General features: G+C 40.7%; 1 protein-coding gene across 3 annotated transcripts in view; it reads right to left on the bottom strand.

Annotated features, from left to right (window-relative positions):
• Nucleotides 1–21066, bottom strand: part of bbs9 (Bardet-Biedl syndrome 9) — a 176008-nt gene that overhangs the window by 50000 nt on the left and 104942 nt on the right. For all 3 annotated transcript variants that reach the window (XM_082552029.1, XM_082552028.1, XM_082552030.1), the window contains one exon: nt 13678–13788. In XM_082552029.1, the coding sequence (XP_082408155.1) occupies nt 13678–13788 (111 nt within the window). The remainder of the gene's footprint in view (nt 1–13677; nt 13789–21066) is intronic.

The raw sequence follows: 21066 nt of genomic DNA, 5'->3' as shown, positions 1-21066 counted from the left end.
GTTTACATTTGACCCTTGGAAAAATAAATTTAAGAATAGTTTTAAATATAGTTTTATCAAGATGTTAAAAAACAGGAAATCAAGAAAATGTAGGAGTTTTTGTTGGGAAAGAGAGAATCTGATTGAGGTTCAAATGAATTCCCGAGTTGGATATGAGGGACTTACACTATAGTTCTAGGAACTGACAACTGCGGAAGATTGGACGTTAAATTGGTTGACAAACATTTGGATGTGTAGAGCTCACAAACAACACCAAGCTGGACTGGAGGAGCACACACGTGATGATTTGGAATAAGGGAAGAAAGCAGTTTTATTTTGAGAACACCCATTTGACATGTTTGACTTCGGGGACACGCGTTTAAAACCCAGCTGTAATTTAGTGAACACGCCACACTAATTTAAATGCCATGTAACCCCCGATTAGGCAAAAATATAAACTCTTGTGGCACTCCAACGTGCCTCTAAATCTAAAAACACAGAAGGGGAATTTTTTTTTCTTCCAGCAAAGTACCAGAACCAATCCACAGCTGAATTATTATCACTGGTTTGCATGCAAATCGTAAATGTTTCATCTTTTAAGTCATGGTGAATTTGGCTGACAGGTCACAGGTCTGGCCAGTTTGCTGTGTTACTGGTTGTGCTGGCAGGAATAGGAACACTGCTAACCTCAATTTGCATTATGGGATGACACGAAACAAGTGTAAGAAGAACTGCAGTGAATCTGCTGCAGGTTTTATGCACAAATACACAGTCGCTCATGTGCACAAACACAAACAGACATTTGCACACATTCCACAATGTCTTGCTCTTTCCATAAAGGAGATAATGGAGGCCTAAACAATTCATTCTAACTTTCAAATATTCAGATTTTGTAGTTCTTTGCAGTAACTTTACTACTGTTATTACTCGGCTTGTTATATTGCTATATATTGTTAAAATGTGCTTTGGTGTAGTCCGTCGTTCATCCACCAAATCGATCCGAATTAGCTGGCCTCCTCTTAAGGCCACCCCCCATAAGCCAACTGTCTTTAAAAGTAGAATTGGAGGGAGAGCCTTGTTTTCAGGCCCCTCTTCTATGGAACCAGCTTCTAGTTTGGATTCAGGAGACAGACACTATCTCTACTTTTAAGATTAGGCCTGTTCGTCTGTGTCTATAGGTTGGGTCTTACACTCCACCTCTCTGGGAATATCTCAGGCTCTCCGAGGTATGGAGGCCTATCTCTCCTCACCACACTCCCTGCCAGTGGCTGATCCCCTTAGACGTTGGTGTGTTGGTGGTTCTTGGTGTCTGGGGCTGGGCACTCATGTATGTACCAACTCACTCCTGGTGGCTGATTGGCGGGGCCTGGCGCCTGTGGCTGGGCCTCTTCCGGGGGGTGGGGTGCCCTCAGGCCTCTGGGCCTGAGGCTCGGTCCTCTCTGGCACAGCTGGCTGCCAGCAGAGCCCGCGGGCACGTCACTGCAACCCCCTCTGGCCTCTGCTCCGTGGCTGCTGGGTGACCTCTCGTTTGGGGCTCTCCTCGGCTTTTCCCAGGAGGGTGGCACGGTTGCCCCTGTGGTGGTCCTCCTTGGGTCCTCGTACTCTGGGGCCTCTGGATGTCTGGGGCCTGGATCTCTTCCATACCTGCTTCATGCCCTGGGGCATGGGGCTATGGCCCCACACTCCCTAGCAGATCGTTACATGGAGAAACCTTTTGAATACAAGCATGCTGATCCACACAGGTGTTCACAGACACAAGCTACACCTTTCTTGGCTGCTACGTGAAAGCACATTGTGCGCTGTCAATCTTGCGTGCTGCACAATAACATGTAATATTTAGCATCTACTGTTATCTACTGTTAACTAGTTTATTGTGATGGCGTTGTGTTTGTTATGTTACTCTTTTTTGTTTGTTTTCTCTTCTATTTTTTTTTTATCTCCATAGAGGTGATCCAGGTGTTTTGTTTGTTTTTCTTTTTTTTTCTCTTCCCCCATTTCTCACATCTCTTCTCCCCTCTATTTTTCTTTCTCTCCCTCTCTTTCTTTCATTCTTCCTCCCTGTCCTATCCCCCAGTCATGTCTGTCCCGTCGGTAACAACCGAAAATCAAATCAAATAAATACATAATTATAATAAAGGTCAATCGAATGGACCAATATGTCAAGGCCATGATGATCCACTTGGTAAAGTAAATCTGTTTGGCATCTTTTTTGGCCTTCAGACAACAACTCTGATGGCTAAAGATCCAAACGGGACAGGCAAAAAAATAAAAAAATAAAAAAAATAAAACTTCCCTTTTTGCTAAAGCATATAGTTAGGGCTTGACCAGGTGACCCTGAATCCTCCCTTAGTTATGCTGCAATAGATGTAGGCTGCCGGGGGATTCCCATGATGCATTGAGTTTTTCCTTTCCAGTCACCTTTCTCACTCACTATGTATTAACAGACCTCTCTGCATTGAATCATACCCATTATTAATCTCTGTCTCTCTTCCACAGCATGTCTTTCATCCTGTCTTCCTTCTCTCACCTCAACCGGTCGATGGCCGCCAAGGTTATTATCGTTATCGAAAACTAACGAAATAACGAAAACTAGAAGTGAAAAAACATTTTTGTTAACGGAAATAAAAAAAAAATAAAAAAAGGAAAACTAACCAAAACTGCAATGAGTGTTCACAAAACTAACTAAAATTAACTGAATTTATAACAAAAATGTGTTTAGTTTTCATTGATGTGTGCGTGTCATACAATAGTCAAGGGTGAAAATGAAGTTTAGTTTCCAGATTTTTTTCTTGCTGTCTCATTATGCCAGCAGGTGGCAGTACGTTAGTCGAGTCGTCTGTGTTGCTGCTCCGTCCACGCGCAGAATCATGTCAGGAAAAGTCGGGAGAAAGCGCCAGAGTCCAATTTGGTATTATTTTGAATATGACTGTGTTTTGGATAAAGCAAGTGTCTTGTAGTGGAAAGAGACAAATTATGAGGGGAAAAAATCCCACAAACCTTAAAGTGCACTTGAAAAGCTCACACAAGAAGGCTAAACTAGCTTACCTTGAGAAGGTAAGGGAGCACACTCAACCCTCATCCCCAGAAACAGACGCTAACCCCAGGCAAGGCAGCGTGATGCATCCCGAGACAACAGGTCTGGGATATCTACATAACTGTGTGAGTCAATTGCCTTCAAAAAGTTTATCAATTCACTTGAACCAAAATTATGAACACCCGGTGCTGCAAGAGTTAATAGTCTCATTGGGGCCAAGACATACATTTTATCGTTGCCTGGTATCAATGGTTGTTCATCTTCCCTATTTATTTATTTATTTAATTAAAGAACCCATAGGTGGGAATGTGAGTTGTCTGTCTCTGCGTGTTAGCCCTGTGACAGACAGGCAACCTGTCCAGGGTGCAGGGTATGGTAGCTGGAATAGCAACATACCCAAGGATAAGCAGAAGAGAATGACTGATATGATGAAACTGGGATTTTGTTACACTTAATTATTGCAAACACAACTAAAACTATAACTGAAACTAATCAAAACTAAACTGAAACTAAGGATTTTCAAAAAAATTAAAACTAAACTAAACTAGCAAACAACTGGTAAAAACTAATTAAAACTGATATAAAATTGAAAATCTGAAGTCAAAACTAAATAAAAATAAAGACTAATGAAAATTGCAAAACTATTAAAACCCTGATGGCCGCCCCTCCCTGAGACTGGTTCTGCTGGAGGTTTTTTCCCATTAAAAGGGAGTTTTTCCTTCCCACTGTCGCCAAAGTGCTTGCTCATAGGGAGTCATATGATTGTTGGGTTTTTCTCTGTATCTATTATTGTAGGATCTACTGTACAATACTGTTGTTGTGATTTGGCACTATATAAATAAAATTAAATTGAACTGAAAAATTGATTGGCTGCTCCTTGGAAACAGAAGTTTTGAATAGTAGGTGGTTGATCGTGGCTGTGCTTACAGACAACAAAAAGACCCCAAACATTCATGTTAAAAACAAGTAATCACCACTGTAACAATATTTAAAAATTTCCAATCTAATTTTACTTATTTATGAAGCACATTTAAAACAACAAAGCTAACCACAGAACTGTATAGATAAAAGGAGGGTTATATAATAAAATATCAGATGCACTATGCACACATGGACACACACACATCAATAAATATATCAAACGGATTAAAAAAAAAACAACCATTTAAGTAAGTGTCAACTCTTACTTTGGGTTGAAAGCCAAGAATAAAAATTAGTTTTAAGGTGTATTTTTAATAATGTGCAAGGTGGCCACTCATGCCAACTGTCACGGTCCTAACCCAGCATTTAGAGTTTTGTGATGTTTTGAGTTTTCTGTGAGATAATGATTTTTTCCCTTTGGATTTTGAGATGTAGCTCAGCATCCAGTCCTATCAGTATAATGTTGGCTTGTGCTTCAGTCTGTGTTCCTCATTAGGTTATGTAATCTTTAGTTATCATCTTTTGTGATCCTCTTCTGTTTCTCCAGTCAGTCATGTTTCCATGTTTATGTATCTCCTGTAACTGTGTCAAGTTCACATCTTAGTCCTGGTCTTTGTTTGTTATTTTCTGTTTTATTTCCTCATCCTGTGTGTTGTGTTTACCTCTGCTCTTTTTAGTCAGATTCCAGTCAGCTGTGTTCCCTGGTGTTTTCCATCTCCTGTAATTAACTACTGTGTGGTGTGTATATATTGTCTCAGGCTTCCCTTGCCCTTTGACGTGTATTCCCTCTCTAGACTGTCTGCTTTTTGTTTCGTGTGTTCCTAGTTAGATTCCTTAAGTTTATTCATTCATTCCTGGACTTTGTCATATTCCCTTTGTAAGCTTCAGCAATAAAGTGTTTTTTGAGTTTTACTTGGTGCTTTTGGAGTCCTTTGTTTAGGTCTTAACCTGCCTCCCCCACAGTCACCTTGTCACTAACATCAGCCAAACTCACTATACAGCTTCTGTGGCTGAAAAGCTGATCTCCTCATGTTCTTAAGTCCAGTCTTTAGGACATGGAGGAGTAACTGGTCAGCAGACCTCAGTGATCTCAAAGAGGCATACTATGCTAAGAGATCAGTAAGACATTTTGGTGCCAACCCACTAAAGAATTTAAAAACATAACATGAAATCTTAAAAATCAAAAATGGAAAGTTAAGCAAGACATTTTACATTTGGATAATCTGCTCTCATGTAACTAATTTACTAATCTATACACATATACAAAGAGTAAATCAGACTGCAAGGAGGATGATTAATGTGCTATCATAGTGTCCGTCACCAGTGGCAATAATTAACAAGCTCATAAAGTTGTAACTTTATAAAACATGTGCCCCCCAAGCAATATGCATTTCCTTACCCACAGATTAGAGGTTTTAACTTGAGTAATGACCACACCCATTTTTACAGACCATAAACACCATTAAACATTTACACTGACACATACTTCATCTCCACATGCACATCCAACATTCAAGGCTAGAGTCATCAGCCACATATTTTACTTTCCATCTGTAAGGACACTTAACATTAACCCTGGTGTGTGTGTGTGTGTGTGTGAGTTAGTATGTATGGAAGGCCAGACAAGGGCTCATTTTCTGTCTGTGTTTTTATTCATGGGGGGTGAGCTGGGAATCCAGACCTCTATCTGTCACACCCATCAACAACCGTGAACACGTCTACAACAGAAATCCTTGGGTCAGAAACTCTGGCCACAGCCCCAGAGAATCCTGTTCAGGATGAGGAAACCTGCCTGCTGGGAGTGATGTGTGCATGTGTGTGCAGCTTCTGGATGTGAGTAGCAGCCACCCTGTGTGACAGTAAGTTGATAGCTCTGTTCACCGTGCTTCTGTAGTCTGACAGACAGATTGACACAGCAGGACTGTGTATTTCAGCCATGTTAGTACAAGTTTCCTCTGGTTTCTTAACACTGGTTCTCACTGAGCCACTACAAGTTTCATTACCTGCGTGGCGTCACTCTGTCGCTGACAACACAACTTACTTGGGAAGGAAGCTGCAATGGATGCGTATGCTTGCGTAGATTTATTCATCTGTCTGCATGTAAATTCGGTGGAAGTATCATTTGGTAAATGGTAAATGGCCTGCATTTGTATGGCGCTTTTCTAGTCCTTAAGGACCCCAAAGCGCTTTACATTCACACACTGGTGATGGCAGCTACATTGTAGCCACAGCTGCCCTGGGGCACACTGACAGAGGTGAGGCTGCCGGACACTGGCGCCACCGGGCCCTCTGACCACCACCATGGGGTTAGTATCTTGCCCAAGGATATTTGGCATGCAGCCAGAAGGCAGCCTGGGATCGAACTACCGACCTTCTGATTAGTGGCTGACCTGCTCTGCCACCTGAGCTATTCACATGTTGTGTGAATCATATACAAGACCTGAAACCACCTTGAAACTATTGAAAATTAAATTCCTAAATATAGACACCTACATACTCAAAAGTTGCTGATGAGCAAACTGTAATTCTACTCATTTTCTGCTTATACTTTCAATCACTTTCCAAAGTTCATGGCCATGAGTGATAGTACGAAGACTAACCAGTAAATCATTAACTTTATTGTTTCAGCTACAGTCAAAGCTGCACTACCCTTAACCTGCCCCTGCTTTCTGTCTTTGCCACAACAGATAGTTACAATGATTTAGAGGTGCTAGGTCTTATCCCCACCACTTTTCATTTTACTGCAACCCACCCCAGCATAAGCTGGAGGTCACCACTCAAATGAAGTGGATCACATCATCCACAAAAAGAAAAGACAGAATATTGAGTCTGCCAAACCTTCCACCCTTTGGCTATACCTAGAAATTCAGGTGACAAAGAGCAGCCCTGAGAGAATTCAGAAAATACAGACTTATTGTTGGTAATGACAGCCATGCTCTCACTATGGTTTTACAAGGTATGAATAACCTGTAAGAAGTCCGACACCTTAAAAGTCTGGAAGCACAGACCACAGAACACCCTGAGAGACATGGCGTTTGACCATGTCTCTCAGGGTGTTCTTCGGGGTCTGAGAGACCCCGAAGAGGTCTCTCAGAATCAACAATCAACAAGTCTACTGCTTGGGCAAACTCTGACTGCCTCAAGAGCCCCGAAGAGGTTGATGCTTGTCTGATCTGTGTGGTGGTCCAGTGTTATACAAACAGGATGGGATTAAGCAGAACTGAGGAGATCTCAGTATAATATATTATACAAAAGAGTACAGTACCTCAGCATACAATATCAGAAGGTATTCTTGTCGGTGATTAACTACGCCCCCATGTGAGTTAAGCAGCACTTTAGCCTGACTGCAACATGTGGGCAGAACATCCCTTCCCTCTCCTTAGCAACCTGACAACTTGCCTGAATCGCTTTGAGGATGACCAAAAGTCTGTTTCAGCTACTGCCAAAGCTGCACTACCTTTAACCTGCCCCTACCTGTTGGCCACCACAAATTCCCACAACCTAACTAAGCACAGGAGGATTATTTCCTCAGCCTCTTCATGGCTGACTTGACATCTGGTGTCCAACATCTATTTCAGGGGTTACCAACAAACAGCACCTTGCAGCGACCTCGGCGATGAAGGTATGGAGCATGGCCAACTTGGTGTGTGAATACAAGAACACTATGTGCCAAAAAACTAAAGACTCACATAGTCGTGTGGATTACAAGCTTTTCTGTTCCAAATCATCACATAAAAGAGCTTCAAAACATCTCTGAATTGAACATTACTTGTTTTCCTGTCAACACATCTTGCTGATGAGCCAAGCAATGAAATGTTGACTAAAATATTGAGCTGCTCAGCTGCAAAGTACAAAGAAACGCATTTGCTGTCTTTGATGTGTGCATTGTTTTGTTTATTTTTGAATTGCTGATTTATTAGACACATTTTCACAGTTCTTTAGATGATGTGAACACAGGGAAATGCTAATTGTGTTTACTTACTAGGATGTCTTGTTTGAAACAGGGTACCTTTCATTGGGAATTTTACATGACTGATAACCTTGAAGGCTGATTCATCCGCTTGTCTCATCTGTAGGGGTTTTCACAAATGCAATGCAGACATTATTAGGAATACAAATGTCTAAATCAGCAGGATGACAAAAATTATAATGAACTCTATCTTGCAGCTCCCTTGTGTAATGACCGACTGGATTCAAACTCAGCACAAATTCACACAGTGAGTGGGAGTAAAGTGTCCTATAGTGGGAATCCATCTAAGATGGAAAATCCCTTGTTGTGCTCTACATGTGAGAAAGAGCAACATGATTTGGATTTTGTCCAGACCTCATGTGTGAATGCAGATTTTCTTTCCACTCGTTTTTGTTTCTTTCTAACTGTTACAAAGAGTCAATAATGTGCAACAGCCTTTATCTGGATTCAAGGCATAATCGACAAACCTTTTCAAGCTAATACAGAAAGTACATTCAAAGGGGTGAAAGTAAATAGGTAATGCAAACTGCCAGATGCACAAGCAATACTGACATGCCAGAATGACCTTTATCGATAACCAATAGAACACGCTAATGATTGTGGGAGTTAAGGGCTGATGTTTGATGGCAGTATACACATCCAGGATTTCTGAAGATCTGAGTAAAAAAGGTCAAGGCCCTATCATGGTTGCTAATTGCTGCTGCTAATAACATAAATCTATAATGGTGTGGCTAAAGAAGATCAATGACCACAGACTGACACTGTACCTAATGAATCCTCTACTGACTCGAGGAGAGAAATGAGGTAAGAGACCGAACTCACAGTTAGGGCTGAGTTCAAGTCCAATCTCCTCTTCTAATAAAGAAAGATATGTAAAAATGCATGTGTGTGTTCACACAATCTGTATTTAGCTTCCTAGTTGGTTGTATGTGCCTACAAGTTGTCATTTGTGTATATGTGCATGTGTGTGTGTGTGTGTGTGTGTGTGTGTGTGTGTGTGTGTGTGTGTGTGTGTGTCCTTGCTCTGGATCATGTCTGTGATCCCAGGTGGGCTTTAGGGGTGGAGCAGCAGAGCAACAACAAAAAAAGATGCAGCACCAGGAAAGAGAAGAAGGTAGACACTCTCTCTTTCATCTCTCTTTCATCCCACCTTTTCAAGGAAAGGAAAGAGAGTTTATTCCACTGTTCTCTCACCCTCTCTCTCCTCCTCTGTCCTGCTCTCAGATGCCTTTTGATGCCTTTCAAGTCAACCAAATGTGCTTTCCGGCTGCCATGCACTCTAACAGAAAGGCCTGTGTGTAGTGTGGGCTTTGGCACAGTGCCTAATTACTTTTAAGTCATAGACAGGTAGGCGGAAGACGGAGGTAGTTGTGTGTGTCTTTGTCTGCATCATGTGGGCTTTAAGCTGAGTTGTTCTCTACCACCCTGCTTTTTAGTTTTATGGGATTTACGAGCTAGCCTTTCTACCCAAAGGCAGTTTTGGCATTTTGCCACCATAAGACAAAAATACTACTGTACGTGTTGGGCCAGACATAAACCACTGACAGAAGATCACCAATATACTGGCATGATATGTAATAAGCAGATGGCACATCTGATACCACAGATACAGTATTTACTCCAGGTCAGCCACCAAGTGATGTAAAATTTAGAATAGAATAGAACAGAATACAATACAATATTGTGTTCTTGAATAGTTGGTGCTCCACACCAACTGTGTCAGAATAAAATATAGATAGTAGACAGCAGAAATAAATAGGTAGTGCAAAGAAAAGACTTGGTCTGACTAGAGTATGTGTGAGTGACCTGAGTGATGAGGGTAACTCAGACCATGGCTCAGATTGGTGAGGTTGGTGGGCATGGGTGGGGTGTGGGGTGATAGTGGTTATTGACGGTCAGAAAGGCCCAGGGAAAGAAGCTGTTTGACAGGTGGAGGTGTGGAACTTGACTAGCCTGAGGCACCGACCGGGTCAAACAGATTGTGGGCGGGGGTGCAGGGGGGTCACCTGCGATGGCCCTGGTTTTCCTGAGACGGGAGGATCTGGCGATAGTCTCCAGGGGTGGCAGAGGGCAGTGAATGACCTTTTTTGGCGGTGTTAATTACCCTCTGCGCCGCCTTCGTGTTTCAGTTATGGCTCATGTGTATCAAACAACCAGGAATCCACGAAGTGCAACTGCTGCTGGGCCTTCTTTACCAGAGCATTGCTGTTGTGGGTCCAGGTAAGATCTGCCCAGAAACGAAGGTTGACAGATTCTACCCATTCACCATTTATAATGAGAAGGGAGTGGACCTGTCTGAGCCTTCTGAAGTCTATTATGAGTTCTTTTGTTTTAAGGACGCTCAGCTTCAGGTTATTTTCTAAGCACTAGTGGCTATGACAAATAAACTGAATTATCTGCTTTTGCACAAGGCAGTACTGAAAGATTAATGGTCATTGGTAAAGTTCATATTTGGGTAAAAAAAAAAGAGAAAGAAACCTTATGTTTATTTGTGCCATGTGTTTGTTTTCAGCATCATCTTATTTATACGAGCTGACAGAAACAAAGGTCACTGACTCAACACAAAACAAGGATGTGAAGAATAAACACTCAAAACCTCATGTAGGCTTGTGCATGAAGCATAAAAAAATAATCTTGTAACGACTTAAGCATGATGCTAACAAAATTAGTTTTTGTGGTGGCACAGTGAATTGTTATAGTGAATTGCAGGCAGTGTTTTCCCGAGTTAAGCCTTTAAACATGGAAACATCCTCTATGCTGAAATGTCCTTGAGCAACACCAACAGACTGCAGAGACTTTCACTCCAAAGTTTAATAAACAATCACATTATTATGTGAAAGGGCTTTACAAGCCACTGCTGTTTCTTATTTTCTCCCTCTGTCTTTCTGTCTGATCAGGAGGAGGAGTGGCAGCTACAGGACAAGTCTGGACATGATGGAACCCCCCCCACTCCCTCCTTTCCCCTTCCTCTCTTCCCTAAATCATTTCCCTCATTCCCTTCGTCCCTCCTTCCTCTTCTCAATTTAAGCGCAAACCACAGACTTGCTGTGGAGGTTTCCATGACAAACATTACTAATTGGGGATCATTTTCATTTTGCTTTTTTCAATCATGTCTGGCAAAAGTGACGTGTGTGTGTGTGTCTGTGTGTGTGTGTGTGAGAGAGAGAGAGAGAGAGAGAGAGAGAGAGAGAGAGAGAGAGAGAGAGGGGGAGAAAGAGAGAAAGCCACAGAAGGGAAGCACTGTTAAGTCTCTGTTTTGATATAAAACCTCTGGCTCATCAGACAGACAATATGAGCTCAGTGCAGCTAATAAATGCAATATTACAAGTGCTATACTGCTTTCAGAAAATGAGCAGTTGTTCCGGAGCAGCAGGTTGGCGGCAGCAGGGTGCATCGCCACTGCAAGTGACCTCTGATCCTGCTGGGCTCCAGTCCACACACAGCTGGTAACTGTGGGTTGTTGCTTACAGTCATAAAATCTCACATCAGTATTTCCTGATTCATTTACTCACAGTTTCCCACTGGCTCATTGAAATGCAATATAGTAATTCAATATACTGATACTTACAGATATCACATTTGTGAAATAGTGAGCACTTTTATCAGACAGGCTCACAAAAGCAAGAAAAAAAAACTTTGTTGCTCCAGGTTGAGGACAGGAGAGAACACAGACATTTTCTAGTCTAATTTAGTGCCTATATGCTTTTAGCTGGCACATTTCAAAGACAGCAAAGCTGGTTTGGTTTAAACATGTAACCACAATTAATGAAAAAAGCAGATCCCAAGTATTTCTTTAAAATACAATGAGATTTTATGTCACATGCATATTTTGGTGAGGTTTGAGGGGTTACATAAATAAAGTAATTAAAGAAACCTTCGTTGAGGAAAGAGTGCATTCATGATGGGAAAGAAATATTTAGAGGAAATATAAATGATCTGCTTAAGTCATTTAGTCATTCCTAGGCTGCAGTTTACCAAAGTGTTTTTTTTCTTTAAGTCACATCATTTCAAAATTTATGCAACTGTTGGATATTTTTTTTTGTCGTTGTAATTTTTGCAATTAGTAAGGTGAAATTGTTAAAGTCTCTAAACAAAAATACATGTTTATTTGTAATATTTATATATTTCTTGATTGTAATTCCTTTATGGTAGACTTGAATTTTCAAGACTTAAAAAGTGCCGAAACACATTTAAGAACAAAGGCATATCATACCCTCAACATCTACCCCCTTGTGTGCCTGAAAGCCATATATCTAAGCTCAGAGAGCACAGACTTCTGACAAACAAGCTGGCTGTGCGTGTGCGTGTGTGTGTCAGCGTGCGTGAGTGTGTATAGCTGTACTGTATGTATATGTGTGGGTATCTAATGATCCCTGTGTCGCCTTCTCGGTGTCTCCCACACCTCCCCTTCTCATTAGCGGTGACGCCTGAGTGGATTAACCGCACGCGTGCACACGTACGTGCACGGTAACACACACGTCCACCCCAACCGCTAACGAAAGTAGAGCTCATCAAAGAGAATCTATCCACCCTGGTTTAGAAAAGACAAACTGTCATAAAACTCGGATTTGTACTCAATGCAAACCAGAAGCCCTTTTCTGGCAGGAGGCTGGGTATGTGGGTCCATGTGTGTGTGTATATGTATGTGTGACAAAGGCAGGAGCTCGGAAACAATATGTATTTATTGTTTTTGTGTTAAGGCCAGTGTCTTTCTGTGTGGGTTCAAATGATGTGTTATATCATCACAGATTAAACTAATTTGGTAAGTAACAGAGAGGGAAAAAAAGCAGAGAGGAAAGGAAAGAAGAAAAAAACTTGAATGAAAAGAAATAAAAGGATGATGAATCGCAGGAAGAGAATGAAAGGAGAACTCACTTGATTAGAACAATAAATATAGTCACAATACACAGCTCTACTCAAGACCACATATCTTCTCTCCTAATCAGATATTTCCTGTGCAGGCTCATAGATAGAAGAACAGACTCAGAGCCGAGCCAGAAGGATGGAAAGAAAGTGAGAACTTAATACAACCAACACCCAGCACAAAATGAGAGTGAAGTCCTGGTAACTGTAAACCAGATGGACATGATCTAACATCTCCTGTCATAATGTGTGGGGGGGGTTTCCAATCATTCTGATTGAAAGAGACACTCCAGACTTTTGTTTTATAACCAGGATCAAAACCTTACCTGCCAGTCTGGTGGAACTGTTCTCTAGTACATTTTCAAAAAAATATAAATCCACTGCCTGCTGTAAGCAATTCAGCAATGGAAGAAGGCCAGCCAGGATTTAGCTGTTAGCATTAATCTAAAACTTTGCCCATACTGTAAGTCACACCAACAAAACTGCGCGAGACAGGTTTAAACAGAAACAATCAACAAACCTAAGGAAGCACAGTTATTTGTGTTGTAGCCGAAGAACCAAATTTGCTGTTTGATTTGATCTTTTGGCACAGATCAGAATCAAAACCATGCAGATTCTCCAGACCACGAGCCAACAGCAGTCAAAGCGTTACATACAAATAACAGATGAGAAAGCGCATGATGCTGTGAGGAAAACAGAGGTGGATTACAACAGTGTGACAGACAGAGAACAGATATCACTGTCAGGCCTCCGGTTAGGATTCAGTAAAAAACTGGGAGCAATGCTGGGATGATATGGGCTGCTTGGAAGTGTGACAAGAAGAAGCAGAGCCACGGATGAGCCTAAGAGCTGGAGAATATCCAGCTCCAAATAAAGAGACAAAAGAAGGAAATAGAGTTTGTGATCCTACCTTTCTTGGTTTTCTTAGATGGCTGTTTCTTCTTAATGAACTTGGTCGCCTCCTGTGGAACTTCAATCTCCTCCCCATCACCAGCCAGCTCTGCTATGGGCTCAACACCTCCTGAGTGAAAGATATGAAGGAAAATCATTACAAAAATAAGTTCAACAAGTCTTTTTTTCCTTCTTTTTTTCTTAAAAACACATTGTTATGACACACAGTGTCTGTGAAGATAAAGTTTGCTTTCAGTTTTGATCCTCTGAGCTGCAAAGCCATTGGGTTGCCAGAACAACATAAATCTTTGTATCCAAGGAGCAGCACAGTTGCGGTCCTGATTAGATTGTCAATGTATGGAATAACTAGGAATTCCTATATTATTTCATTACATTCATTACTTAGTAACTAATGTGTTCTAAATACAAAGTAGCTAATCCTTCCCTACACATTAAAAGCATAAGTATGTCTGCATGTTTTTCCCAAACTCCTAACCCTAGACAACATGTTCAAACTTGATGAAATCTAGCCCATATACTGCCTAGGGTACACAGATCTGTAATATCTATATTGCAATCGATCAAAATATTTACTTCAAATACATTGCAGTTATTCTGTGTATTTGTATCCACAAACTGCATGATCGAGGGAATGTACTATCATTTTTATGCACGTAAATCCAACCTAATGTTTGAATGTTCGTGTACATGTGATACATATAAAAATTTGCATGTTTTGTCCAATGAACGATTATCAACATAAAACTCTGCAAGTGGTTGCTGCAAACGATGGGTGTGGCTGTTTTTTCAGTCATTTCCATCTTAATTTATCCATCCATCCATCCTTTTCCGCTTATCAAATTCAGGGTCGCATGGGGGCTGGAGCCCATCTCAACTGTCTTAGGGCAAGAGACGGGGTACACCCTGGACAGGTCGCCAATCTGTTTTAGAGACAGACAACCATTTGCACTCACATTCACACCTATGGGCAATTTAGAATCACCAGTTAACCTAACCCCACCAATTTAATGTCTTTGGCCTGTAGAAGCCATTTATATGTTACCCAATTAAAGCCCCTATGATTGGTAATAATCCAAGTGTTATAGTGTCTGACCTGTAACAAAATGTTGCACCAAATCACATTTCATAGCAATTGGGTAATAATTAAGCTATTTAGTCTTATTTTTTCTATTTAAATCAACATTTACAAATAACAGAAAAGACATGTATAACAATCAGCGGAAGTAGCTGACGAGACAGGACTCATACCATATTTAAGATGTCACCGTTAGCATTCTTTTCCTATAAGTTGAACATTGTTTTTGCATTTTCATTTCTAATGGTTTATAATGATTCCGAATTGTTAATAACGTTATGTAGGCCTGCTGCTATGTAGCAGGCAAAAGGTGGAGGCGAATGCAGGACACGAGAGACAGCTTTAATGCTAAAATTGAACAAAATACAGAACAAACTCCGAGTAGAAACAAGGCATCCAAAAACCAGAGAAACACAGCGCTTAAATACACAAAACTATGGGGAATGAGGGAGGACGTGACAAAGAACTGAGACAAACTGAGAGAATAAATACAAGGTGATGAGGGGAAACAGGAGACACCTGGGAGGACAGCTGAAACTAATTGAGAAAACACGCGAAGGCATGTAAAACTAAATACAAAGCATAAGAGACAAAAGACTAACAAAATAAAACGGAAAGTAATTAAACACGAGAACAAATATGCATACTTGACAGAGAAAACACAGGAGGGCAGGAAAACGAAATGTAAGTGCAAATTATAAAAGGAGACTGAACCAGGACTGAGAATAAAATCATGAAGAGAAAGGAGCCAGAATACAAAACTGAAAGTGCCCAGAACTACCAACAAACTAAAAGCAGAAAGACAAAGAAATGCAAATCTAAACCAAATGTGAACTACGAAACAAGAGTTATTTAACAATACGTTTTCTTGAAAATTTACATTTGTAAATGTACCAAGTCAAATCAAATCAAATCAAATCACTTTTATTGTCACATCACATGTGCAGGTACATTGGTACAGCACATGTGAGTGAAATTCTTGTGTGCGAGCTTCACAAGCAACAGAGTTGTGCAAAATACAATAATGTAAACAAGCAAAATACAAGAATGGCTACATCTGAAACTAATAAATATATGTACAATATATAATAGTATATGCATTTCTGGATGTGTATACTAAATATTTTTCTACGTGTGTGTGTGTGTGTGTGTGTGTGTGTGTGTGTGTACACATATTTTACAAATTAAATAGAGTAAACAATAAATAAAATATATAAAAATATACAGAGTTGAGACATGTGCAAAAGCAGGTAAATTCTGTACATTAATATGAATAGACATCTGACCAGCATATGTAATATAAACAAAATCTTTCAAGATGTTTCAGAGAAAGGTAAATGTAGCAATGAAATAACAGCATCAAACATCAGGTTTTAAAGTGTGTGTGTGTGTGTGTGTGTGTGTGTGTGTGTGTGTGTGTGTGTGTGTGTGTGTGTGTGTGTGTGTGTGTGTGAGAGAGAGAACCTGGATGTGTGAGAGGAGTGATTGTGTCTGCGTGACGAAATCCCTGCTAGAATCCCATGGATCAGTGTGGATTTAGGGAGCTCCTGAGGCCGATGAATTGGACGCCTTGTCTCTCTCTGTCCTACCTCACAGTCTCCTCATCAAGCCTCCCCCTCCCTTTCCATCCCTCCCTTTTTGTCTCCTCTTCATCGCTTCTTCATTCCTCTACTCCCCTCTCTGTCTCCTCTTCCTCTTTTTATCCCTGTCGCCATCTGATCTTTCGTTCTTTCCACTCCTTTACTTCTTTTTGTCATTCTCTGTCCACTCCTCATCCCTTTTTCTTTTCCTCAGTTCCCTTCTTTTTCTGTCTCCTTCCAACTTTATTTCTCATCCTCCCATATTCTGATCCTCGTTCACTTCCTTCCTTCCTATTATCCTTTCCTCTCTCCCCATTTCTGCGGCTCCCTGAGGAATCTGTCCAGTTTCACGGTACTTTCATTTAATGTGCACGCCACACATTGTTCCTTTGTCTTGTGTGTGTGTCTGTGCATGTATGAGAGCAGAGTGTGCGTGTGTGTGTCTGCCATTGCGTCTACCTTAAGGTGTCTGAGAATGTGTGTGTCTCCATCTCCCCCACCGAGTCTACATCTGTGTGAGTATGTGTGAGTGCAGATTATCCTAAGTCCTCTCTAATATTTATCCTGGCCTTTTCTAAAGCCAATCTTGTTCTCTTTGGTGAGAGCACAGCCTGTGGCTTCACATGCACAGAGAGGCGTGCACACACACGCACACACACACTCCCAGTTGTTTGAAATGGGATATGCCTCACTCTTAATTGGGAAGGTGTTTTTCTAAGGCTGTCTTACAATTTCACGGGGAATGTGTGGATCTGTGGGTGTGTGTATGTGTTTTAACCTCATTCTCACATCAACATAAGGTAAGGAAATAGCCCACCTCTGGAGCAACTTACTCTGAAACACACAGACTGTCTCTTACCACTGACCTCCAACACATTCCAGCCTGTCCCTCATTCTGTAAATAGTAGGTATTATACCACCTGGTTAGAGTTGTGACGTTGTGCTCTGTTACAGTTAGTCTATATTTATCTCATTTGATGAGCTATCAGTTTTAGAGAATCTTAAGATTTAGACTAGCAATAGAATATAGAATAGATGTGACTGCCTATTTAATCATTGTTTGGATAGGCCACCCACAAACTATAATAACAAGTATATAACTACTACTACTACTACTAGCAATAGCAGAAAAAGTGTAAGCATGAGTAGTATTAGCAGTATAAATAACAGTTATCATAATCTATACTTCATTCTGAATGGATTCCCAAATGGGAACGGCATGGTCATCTCTTCTGCCTGTTAAAGACACAATGGAGCTTCTATTTTCTGTGCTTACCGGTACACAATAAATATCTACACAACTCCTGAATCTGAAAAAAAAAAAAAAAACCAAAACAAATAGAAGTTTAGCGCTTATTAGGAGGTACAAGAAAAGTTTAGGAGACATAGTTGGGGAAATTGTCTTGGACGTTTGGAAAATGTGTTCAGCCTAAGAGACAATCTGAGCATTTGTGGATCTGTTTGTATATATATGGGAATGGTTTGGGTCACTTAACAACAATTTGAGGACAGCTTGAAGAAAGTTTAAGCCATTTTGTGATGATTTGAGACATTGTGGGACGGCGTGGGACCATTTGGGCCAGTCTGTGACAGTTTGGGGCTGCTTTAGGACAGTTTTGGAACAGTTTGGGCAGCTTGGTTGAGGGGTTAAGATGCTTTCAATAGACATTTCTTTCTTGGTTTGCAGTACGGAGACACCAGTGCATTCCTGCTTTATTCTGGGCTGCGGTTTGAAGATGGGGGTGATACTATGCCGCTGTGGTTACCAGCAATTTGGCTGTGGGCTTTTACGTTTCTTCCCCCCGTCAATATACATAATTGTACGCACATATATATAAATGTTCAGTACATTAGACCTGCACATTTCTGCACACACACAGCCTCAAAGCAACATTCTTTTGAAAACACACATCAAAATCCAGGAAGTGTGATTCTTTAAAAAAAGTTGTGTGCTTGAATCAGACACCTGGTATCTTTTGTCTAGTCTTCACAGTCTAAACTTACAAACCACATATGAGTACGGCAAAAGCACCTCGAAAAAAAACCCCATTATGAGTCGTTCCCGCAAACATTTATTTTCTACTGCAATAAAATCACTAAAAACTAAAAACAAATGTAAACAAGCAATTTTAGGCAACGAATATTTAACAGCTCAGGAAAGAATACTTATAGTTTTCTGCCTAAAAAACAAAGTCTAACTCGAAGTGTGAATTACTAAACAAATTTCAGTAAACTGTTCAATCTCTTCTAAAAATAGAACTCTGCTGTTTTATATATAGCATTGTGGAGGAAAACTCTTCAATTTGAACACCACAGCAAGAGAACAAAGACAGCTGAACAAGAACACACACAAAACATGACCTACACTTACACACAGTGCATGTAGTTCAATCTCTGCTGTGTCTTCTGACCTTCCACGTGCACACACAGACATACATGTGTGTGCATGCTCATGCAAACACAGCCCATCTTTTCCTCTCTCTTTAAGTCTAAAATAGATGCAGGCCCCAAACCACAGCTACCAGTGGAACACTGTGAAAATAACTGCGACACACTTGTGCTATAGGGGTGTGTGTGTGTGTGTGTGTGTGTGTGTGTGTGTGTGTGTGTGTGTGTGTGTATAGAGTGTCTGCTTGCTTTAACTGGACTGTGAATATAAGCAATCTCTTCTGAGTTCATTAGGAGAGGAGTGTAAAAGAAAGAAAAAAGTGAGGATGTTAAAATGCTAAATGCTAGAAATAAAACAGGGTTTGATTCATTAGTGAAACATGGGGCATAACGTAAAAAGAGAAGAGAAACAACAACAGCAGTGTACAACAGAATAAGATAAACAAGAGATCAGCCATTGATTAAAAAAAAGACTAATATACAAGATGAACTGCAGATTCCTCAGTGAAGAAACCACCAGAATAAACAGGACATAGCACACAGATGGGATTGACGACAATAATGAGTTTTTTGTGGAAAAAAAATATTGCTCATGCAGTCAAATAACTCTTCATCTTGTCATCTTGTTTAGATAGTGTATGTATGTGTGTGGGTGGGAGCAGGCATCTATATACACACCTCTTTAGCTGAAGGAAGAGCTATGCTGACAGCGCGCTGACTAATGAACCATGTGATAAACAGTCCTGATTTCAGCAGGTGTGTGTATGTGTACAAAGTACAGCTGCTGAAGCTTCAAATTGGTCCAAATGATGTCATCAGGGTAAGACACAAGGTCAAATGACGCAGCGAGAAACATATAGACAACAAGAGATACGGTGGGATACATGTTAGCCAGATAAAACTACACACCCAGTTGGAATATACTAATGTTCCTAATATGTCCTTTATGTATTGATATACTGTAATTGTTATATCTGGCTTGCATATGCTACTATACTACAAGATTTAGATCTATACTTCACAGACTACAGTACGCAGAAACCAATAAACCAAAACATACAGTGGAACAAGTCAGATCAATGGTTACAGTAAAACTAGATTAACCTTTTTAAAAAACTGCTGGTTTGTGTTTCTAAACATTGCCGCCTGTGTAAATAGCAACCGGTAATTAGTAACTGGAATACTAGTATTTATAGTGTATATGGGATATGCATCACCAGATTTCTCTGAGCTCCCACTCCATGGCCCGTTCCACCTCCTGTAATTTTCCAGTAGCTGAAGTGACGTCCAGAACAAGAATTTATTACAAGAGAGATATTTCATTATCCATTGACCAAATGGGCTCTATTCTCATTAAGTGCTCAACTCATTCATACATTTTGCATACTGCAACAGATTTTATTTTTTAAATGAAATCCACGAAGATTTTAAAGTTTGCCTTCAACCAGATTTTGAGCATTTGACCAACCAGCATGAACCAAACCTGGTCCTCCCTTCTCTATACTTCTGGAAAAGACAAGCAGAGACGATAATGTGCTTAGAAGTGTGTGTGTGTGTTTTGTTGGGTTTCCCTACCAATGAAGTGAGACTTATTGTGCGGTATTTCAGTGTGTATGCGTTTGTGTGTGTTTCTGTGGTCTTGGAGTAAAACGGTTGCTGTCGGTGTTGTTGGAAACGTAAACAAGTGTGCATGTTTACGGCCGGGTGAAAAAGCAACATCTGACAGGGTTAGCGAACGCCTGTTTACTGCAGTGCAGCGTGTGTGTGTGTGTGTGTGTGTGTGTGTGTGTGTATGTGGTGTCTACATCTGTGTCAATTTTGGCAGAAGACCAAAAGAGAAAGGAGAGACCGCATGACAAGAAAACGTAAATACAAACACATTCACTCTCTCCTCTCTCTGTCTTTCTCTCACACACACACTTTATTGACCGACTTCGGCTCCACTGAACTATGCGCCGAATTACTGTAATCACTATAATCACTTATAAACATGCCTTTAACACTTTATAGACCTCTTTCTCTGTTTCTCTCTCTAACACACACACACACACACACACACACACACACACACACACACACACACACACACACACACACAGTACAGTACTGTGTGTGTGTGAGGATGAGGATTACAACTTCCTCATGTGGCCATGCACATTTACACGTTTACCTTAAAACTGCTGGACAGTAAGTGTCAGCAGCACTGACTCTGCAGTAAACTCAAATGAGCTGATTTAACATCTGGCAAGGGAACAAGAATTTAAACTAAACACTGCGGCTATGACTTGCATATTCATACACTGATTACTTATGCTGATTAAAGTGCGTTGTCCCTAGACCCTAG

The sequence above is a fragment of the Aulonocara stuartgranti genome (assembly GCF_965226115.1).
Source record: "Aulonocara stuartgranti genome assembly, chromosome: 11".
Lineage (NCBI taxonomy): Eukaryota > Metazoa > Chordata > Actinopteri > Cichliformes > Cichlidae > Aulonocara > Aulonocara stuartgranti.
The sequence above is the reverse complement of the archived record's forward strand: the minus strand, read 5'-3'. Positions and strand labels throughout refer to the sequence as shown.